The sequence below is a fragment of the Xyrauchen texanus genome, chromosome 15, assembly GCF_025860055.1.
Source record: "Xyrauchen texanus isolate HMW12.3.18 chromosome 15, RBS_HiC_50CHRs, whole genome shotgun sequence".
NCBI classification, from domain to species: Eukaryota; Metazoa; Chordata; class Actinopteri; order Cypriniformes; family Catostomidae; genus Xyrauchen; species Xyrauchen texanus.
Genome location: NC_068290.1, coordinates 26,374,571 through 26,383,130, shown reverse-complemented (window position 1 = coordinate 26,383,130; position 8,560 = coordinate 26,374,571). Strand labels below are relative to the sequence as shown.

The 8,560-nt window shown below is 37.9% G+C and overlaps 1 protein-coding gene across 1 annotated transcript; it reads right to left on the bottom strand.

Moving 5' to 3' along the window:
- Positions 1 to 2,398: 2,398 nt before the first annotated feature.
- On the bottom strand, positions 2,399 to 7,609 carry LOC127655694 (probable N-acetyltransferase 14). The gene is made up of 3 exons (XM_052143633.1): positions 7,476 to 7,609; positions 3,782 to 3,872; positions 2,399 to 3,613 (listed from the first exon to the last, which is right to left on the bottom strand). The coding sequence occupies exons 2-3, from the start codon at positions 3,860 to 3,862 to the stop codon at positions 2,852 to 2,854; spliced, it is 843 nt and encodes a 280-aa protein (XP_051999593.1). The 5' UTR covers positions 3,863 to 3,872; positions 7,476 to 7,609; the 3' UTR covers positions 2,399 to 2,851.
- Between the last annotated feature and the right edge of the window lie 951 nt (positions 7,610 to 8,560).

Genomic DNA, 8,560 nt, shown 5'->3' with positions numbered 1-8,560 from the left:
TTCTGAGGTCTTACCACAATACACTCTGTGTGTATAAGATGGGAAAACAGAAAGGAATATATATACTGCTCTTGTTACAGTTGTTTGTCATCAGATGATCATTTTTTTACAGCTATAAATATGTTCCAAGGTTTGTTGTCATGAAAGACAAATACATTTTGAAACAAAGTTAAATTATGTCTTAGGGCTTATGTCAATTGCTATTTTTTAATTAATCACATGATATGCTGATTAATTTATCGAATAAATCTCACACTGAAAAAAGGCAAAGCAGCTCTATTGAAAACACTAAGCCAGTAGACTTCTACTTAATATATTTTTGTTTGAGATGAGAAATAATTATACTGCATAATATATATATATATATATATATATATATTAAACAGTCATCATTTGCTCACATTGCTATGAAATGCTGTTCAAATGGATTTAGACTTCTAACAGATGGTGTTCATTCAATGTGATTTTTACTGCTTGCTCAATGAACTTATTTAAAATTAGCCAATGCAACACAATTCTTTAACATTTCGTTATGTACAATCCATCTATGTTCACTTAACCCAATTGTGCTGGGATTATGAATTATATTCAGCCTTTGTTCAGTTTTACTAACACATGATAGAAAAGTAGCAGCAGCAAAACTTCAAGCAATCACTGAATTGTCACATAAGTCTGTTTACATTTCAGAAAATTGTGCATAATTCATTGAGAGCATGAGTGCACTACTACTTCTGGGCTTAAAAGATACAACTATGAATTTTTTTTTCCCTTTTCTCTTCCAGGATCTACTTAATGGCTGATCTGGCCCCTAAATAATCACACACACCTGCTCAATTGAATATGTAAGGCTAATACTGTAAATACTGCACATTTTCACAAAACACACAAAAATGCATAACTTTTATCATGTCAAATGACATGAAGACTAAAGCACTATCACTAATTGACTAAACATTTGGTTACTTCCACAAGTGACCCAAAGCCGACTTTTGTCCTCTGTCTCACGATTAGGAAGGATGATGGCGACCACCACATTGTATCGAGGGGCGCAATACAAATGAACGAATCATGGCAGGAAACACAAAGTCATATTTTCCGAAACCTACCCACACACAAGCACAGAACCCCATCGTGCAGACAAATTCAACCACAACTCCAAACACACTTACTTTCCACAGTCTTGAACTCGCATCTGTTTCCTGATGACAATAATAGTTACACATCGGTTAGGGGGCATAGTAGCAGGTGTTCATTTGCCTGAGTAGCTCTGTTCATTTTAACAAAAGGTCTTCCACAACAAACTGCCCACTATGACTTGCAAAAGTTACAAAAGGAAAGATGATGAAGTAATTGTGAGCTCATTAATTGACTAACATAATAGCAGCCCATAAAACTTTATAGGGACTAGCACTGAAATGCATAAAACAGGTTTTTACATTGCATTTGTGTTGGTAACAAAAAAAAAGAACAAGGTTAATGGTTCTTCCAAAACATTCACAAAGCCCTGCATTCATCAGTGATTCATTTCGTTTTCTCAATGTGAGTATCTGTGAGGTCTGACAAAATGTAAAACATTTCAGGTAACAGTTCTTATCATCCTGAAACCAGTAATTAAACCTAAACATTCACCACTATGTGTACAGTAATCTCAAAATCAGCTAAATGAGTACTACTTATTCTGTTTTATTAGCTAGAAGTCATTTAATTACTTCATTAACCTTGTTGGTGTTAATTGTTAAAGTTCAGAGTCTGCATGAAGTTTGTGGTTTTAAAAGTACAACAATAATCAGACAAAGGTTTTGAATAAGTTAGCACTGAAAGCTTAGGCTAAACGTGACAGCGCAGCTTTCTGTTGCAGGTGAGCATCTCCCCAACCACACTGTAAACTGTATAAACATCCGGTGGTGAATGAGAGCAAAAGGTGCTGTTGGGTATAGCGTGAGTGGTTAAGGTATAAGCACATAACCGCACAACATGAACAGCTCTTGGTTTCAAACTCGGCGTCACTAAACTATATCCACCTCACACACTTGGGAGCATGCAGATTTTAAACGTAGTTCTCTGTGCAATGTTTCTGCAGTAAATTTAAAGCAATCAGTCTGTATATGAGAAGCTGAACTCCATTTACAAGAAAGTTTGTACAATGTTGTGTCAAAGATTGCTTCTAGTGAGACTTATCAGAGCAGTGCTGCAAAACCACAGATATTTTGGTACACAGCAATCAGCAAAGCAGAAAATAAGACAACTGTACCCATTTGAAACACAATAACTAACAGGTTCACATTCAGGGTACATTGATTAATTTTCATCCTGTGAATTTTAGGAAAACATGAATCCCAAAAGGACAAACCTCTGGAGCAAAACTTTTATTTATACTTTATAAAAGCTTTGCGCTCATTCTTCAACACTCAAGGGAAACATACAAAAAGCACTCAAAAGGGAATAGAGCTCAAATTCACTATATTATAAATACAACACAATAAATAAAGTGAATAAGGTAAACAGAAAGCGAAAACAAACAATAATTATCTTCAGTCCCTTTTCTAAAAAATAAATAAAACTCCAACAAGGTTTCTATAAAACCAATCAGTTATTGACTGATGAATTTTTCAGTCACTCCTTCAGAAGCTTAAATAACACCTTCATGACTAGGGCTCTGAACCCCTGAGATGAAATATGCAATGTTCAACAATATTAAAACACTCTTGCACAACAATATCATTTTTTATGATTTACACATTTATGATTTGTAAATATAAACAATCATAGAAAATAACATGTATAGTAACAAAGCGAGAGGTGTTCTCCGAGTTTACGGCTGTGGTCTATAATTAACTGGAAAAATTGACACTTATAGATCCTTAACAAACACTTTTGTTAAAGGGAACCCTAGCCAACCTCTCTCTGGCTCTTCATAGTCATCATCTTCCTCTCCCTCAGTCCCAGCAGTCTCACCCTGCAGACGATAGCCCAGCCTCCTGAAGAAAGCCTCTCCCATTTTGGAAGGATACGGCACGTGGGCATAGACCCGGCATATTCCACTCTGCTTTACTTTAGATTCCAAGCCCTGCAGCATCAATCTGCCCAATCCCTCTCTGCGGTACCAGCTTTGAACCACCAGCCTGCAGATCCGACTTACACCGTCCCGACTCCTACCATCTCTAGCCACACACCCTATAATCTCCGCATCAGAGTCTGCCACCCACACCTCTCCAGCAACCTTCGCCCTCTCCTTAAGCTCATCCTCATCCACCTTCTCTCTCTCATTTGTTTTCTCTTTCTCCTTGGCTTTTTTACGTCGTCTGGTTTTCTCTTGGTTGGGGATCAGTTTAACTCTGCCTGAGTGAGGATTGGGTAGATCTGGCTCAATGTTTGCATGGTAACTGCTAGCCATATAATCCCAGTATGGCCTGCTGGAGCCCAGGATGCCCACCGATTGTGGGATGGTGAGTTTGAGGTAGATGATGAGAATGAAGACTGGAATGACCAAGGCCATTATAAAAGAGTGAAGCACACAGCGGAGGATGGAGGAGAGAGTTGCAAGCATGAGTAGAGTGAGCGGACGGGTAAGAAGGTGAAGAATCAGGCGGTTCTCTGTTCCCTCACATCCCTCCTGTAAACAGAGAGAGAGAAAAAGAAAGAAAATAGGACAAATGAGGAGAGTGAGAAGGGTGAGGGGGAAAAAAAAGTCTATGAGGGTTATACTGTATGAAGTAGAATGCGCTGAATAATAATAATAATAATAATAATAATAATAATAATAATAATAAAAACATTCTACCTTGATAAGAGCCTTAACAGCTTCAAAGTCCTTCTCCTGCATCCGTCGGAGGACTACATCACCAAGGTCCAATCTAACCATCACACCTAACCTTTTGAAGAAATTAAAGAGATAGTTCACCCAAAATGAAAATTCTCTCATCATTTACTAACTTTCATACCATCCTAGATGTGCATGACATTCTTTCTTCTGCTGAACACAAACAAAGATTTTTAGAAAAAAAATTCAGCTCTGTAGGTCCTCACAATGCAAGTGAATGGTGACCAGTAGGGATGAAACGATTCCTCGAGAAACTCGATTACTAAAAATCATCAAAGCTTAGTTTAATCCGTACTCCTCAGTGGTCAGTGTATTGCACAGATGATTATTACTGTTGCACAACATGCTTATGCTGTGGATAAATGAGGTAGATGTGATTTGATGGCACAGATTGCAAAATGGAGAAAGGGAGAGAAAATAGCGAGGAGCGAGGTGAAGAGACAGGCCAGAGAAAATGACAGTGTGTACAGAGTTTGGATAATTTTAAGCTGGAAAAAAAAAACGAAAACTCTGTACAGTGTGTCTATTGTAAAACCGAACTTGCCTACCACAATAGCACAACGTCAACACTTCAGCATCTCAGCAGAAAGCATCCAGTCAACGCATCCAATCCACAGAGCGGACCCAACACAAGGTTACATTAACGTTAGCATTTCAGTATGATTGCTAGTTGAGATGAAGGCTAGTGAAGAATGTGCATTAATTATGGCTATATGTAATGACTAGTTAAGAATGTAAAACAGTATGTTGGCTAGTTATGATGTCCCTAAGTTAGCGAAGTTTTGCTCAAGAAAATAACCATAGAAAATAAAATGCTGCAGTCAATTTGTGAAAGCCTGAGCTTCATTCACGTTGTTATTATGATAGACTCTCTCTCTGTCTCTCTCTCTCACACACACACACTCCCCTCAGAGTGATTAATAAAATACACCAGAGAGCAAAATATCAGGTGGTGTAAGTAGAAATTGGAGCCTAAAATGCACCAATCCAATACAGCAGATATATTCAGTTAATTTGATTGCAATGAGTTGGGTCAGAAGGTGTAGGGCAACCCTACAACATAGTAAATACATTTACATTAGCCAGTATTATTAACTTCAGGCCTAGTAATAAATATCAATAATTATTATTATTTCACCTCTTTGTCAGTAAATCACAGCGTCGTATGGACAGCTTCGTTCAGACAACTGCACCATGTTCAGTTGAGCAAGCAGCTGAGTTCACAGACAGCATTTCAAACATGGGACACATTTCAAACACTTGCTGCCAAAAAGGAAGCGTGGCAGCCCAACAAAAGTGAAAATGGAGCATCCAGCACAGCACAAGACAACCCAGTGTCAAGAGTGCAACATCGTTCCTCGACAATATACTGGAATCATCATCAGACTCCAGCACCAGTGATGAAGAGGATGAGGAGCAGCAGTTAATAATAAACTGTTCAGATGGAGGTGTCTTGATATATTTCAGAGAACATCCCCTGTCCAAGGAGAATCCGCGGTCATGATGGAAAACAAATGCAGCGCGCTATCCAACATTGGCAAAGCTGGCAAGTCCTTGTTGTGTATTCAGGCAACATCCACACAATCAGAGCATCTGTTTTCTGCAGCAGGAAACATTGCATCAAAGTGCAGAGCAAGTCTCAGTTCTGAGCATGTTGACATGCTCACTTTTCTTAATTGCAACTACCACATGCTCCTTTAAAGGCTTACACGCACACGCACGCACACCATATCTACTTCATCCAGGAGATACAATCCTGCCAAAACCTTTTTCTTTTTGTCTCCTACAGATGCCAAAAAGCCTTCCAATAAGACAGTAAAGGCTTACGTTATGCCCGAGCTGTAGTTAGGTTGAAACTTGTAGTTCTGAAAGTTCAGTTGCACCAACTTTATTTATATATTTTTGATGCGATATCAGCAGCAGTGGCTATATTCATGGCACAGACAACAGTGTTCAAATAAAACAATGTTTACAATAGTTTCACAGATACGAAAAAAAAAAAAAGAAAAAAAAAAATATATATATATATATATATATATATATATATATATATATATATATATAACAAAAATAACAGTAGTAGTAATAACAATTATATAGCGTTTTTCAGTTTAGTATGTGATAGAAACTCAAAAAAATTCACGGAGAGGCCTTATTAAAAATATCCTCAATATATTTTTTAATATCATTTAGATATGGACATTCTATCAAAATATGTTTTATACTCAATTCATTCTTACATAGATCACAAACCAGTTCCTCTTCCCCTTTCAATAAGTATGAATGAGTGAGTCTTGAGTGAAAAATTTGACATCTCGTATTTACAACCTGGTCATATCTATTTTCAAAGAGGAAATAATAAACTCCTTGGTTTAATACTGGGTTCACTTGATGTAGTTTGTTATATATACACATTTATTCCATTCGCCATTTGTAAAGCAATTAATATTATTATTTATTATAACTTAAATATATGCCTTAGTTTTAGGTTGTGTTTAGGTTAAAGTAATTTGAAAAAAAAAAAGTTTCTTTAAACCCCAGAATGTAATACAGCACTTAAATGCACTAAATGGGTTTAGTTTTGACAGATATTATTATATTCAATTTAAGCAATACAAATGTAGATTTTTCTAAAAAGGAAACCAACAAGTTGTTCATTTTAAGAGACCTGTCTTTTCACTTTTGTATATTTAATAATGCTCTTTAAGAAGGCAAAAAGTTTTTCTTATCCGATTACTTGATTAATCAATGGAATAATCAGTAGAATACTCGATTACTAAAATAATCAATAGTTGCAGCCCTAGTGACCAGACATTTGAAGGTCCAAAAAGCATTTAAAGGCAGCATAAAAGTTATCCATACGACTCCAGTGGTTAATTTCATATCATCAGAAGATATATAATAGGTGTGGGTGAAAAACAGATCAATAATTAAGTCCTTTTTTTTTTTTTTACTATAAATTATCTTCTATGCTATGAGGGCGAGCAAATGATGAGAGAATTTAAATTTTTGGGTGAACTATTAGAACATATATAAAACGTTCAAAATTACCAAGGAATTTTAAATATGAATTATCTGAGCCAGGACACTTCGGAATTAGTTTATGCTTTTTTTTTGTTTTTCATCGATTTTGGTATAGTTGCATACAGAAACAGATTTAAAATCAGAACGATTTATTTGAACACCAACAGAACATTTTATGCTTTTATAGAGCAATGTTATATGCGAATGAGGACACATACATTTACTGGAACCTTCTGGCCAACGTGTTATAGACTTGATCTTTACGTTTGGCTCTATATGGGGTTTAGGAAACTATGAATATTACATGTATTGGGGGGCCATGTTACACAAACCTCCTCAACGCGTTTTAAAACATAGCTAGCTCCATATATAAACATGAATGAAAAATATGATTTGTCAACGATTTACAGGATGTGCACCTGATCAGAAGCATTTAACAGGTTTAAGATAGCATGGTCTACCGTTAGCTGGCTCGCTGTCAACCCCCATGACGCCTTTTAAATCCTTATATGGTAAACGCCGCTCATGGCTATAGGCAAATTGTGGTTATGGTATTTAGAGCATGCGTGACCTACTTAACTAATATAGAGACGCAACAAAAAAAAATCAAAGCAAGATAATGCAGGAATACCTTTCTCTGTAGCCTGTTACTTGCAATGTTTGAAGGATTCAGCGTTGTCTCTTCCCACATGGAATTTCACTTCAACCTATCCTTATCCGTGAATCCGACCCTGCGCAAACTGCGTAGTGTAGAAGCTCACGTAGCGTTTGACGCCAGTGAGCATGCGCACTTTGAGGATTTCAGGCAGGCGTCACAGCTAAACTCAGCAAAAAAAAGATACATCCTCTCACATTCAACTTCTTTTCACATTCAACTGATTTTATTTTCAGCAAACTTAACATGTGTAAATATTTGTATGAACATAAAAAGATTTAACAACTAAGACAAAAACTGAACAAGTTTCATAGACATGTGAAATTGAATAATGTGTCCCTGGGGGATGTGACACATATTTTTTGCACCAAATCTGCACCAGATTAGCCAGTTCTTGCTGTGAGATGTTACCCCACTCTTCCACCTAGGCATTTGCAAGTTCCCGGACATTTCTAGGGGGAATTGCCCTAGCCCTCACCCTTCAATCCAACAGGTCCCAGACATGCTCAATGGGATTGAGATCCGGGCTCTTCGCTGGCCATGACAGAACACTGACATTCCTGTCTTGCAGGAAATCACCCACAGAACGAGCAGTATGGCTGGTGGCATTGTCATGCTGGAGGGTCATGTCAGGATAATCCTGCAGGAAGGGTACCACATGAGGAAGGATGATGTATTCCCTGTAACGCACAGCGTTGAGATTGCCTGTAATGACAACAAGCTCAGTCCAATGATGCTGTGACACACCGCCCCAGACCATGGTGGACCATCCACCTCCAAATCGATCCCGCTCCAAAGTACAGGCCTCGGTGAAGCGCTCATACCTTTGACTGGTGAGACAAAACCACAACTCATCAGTGAAGAGCACTTTTTGCCAGTTGGACGTTTGTCTGGTCCAGCGAAGGTGGGTTTGTGCCCATAGGCGACGTTGTTGCCGGTGATGTCTGATAAGGACCTGCCTTACAACAGGCCTACAAGCCCTCAGTCCAGCCTCCCTCAGCCTATAGCGGACAGGCTGAGCACTGATGGAGGAATTGTGCATTCCTGGTGTAACTCGGGCA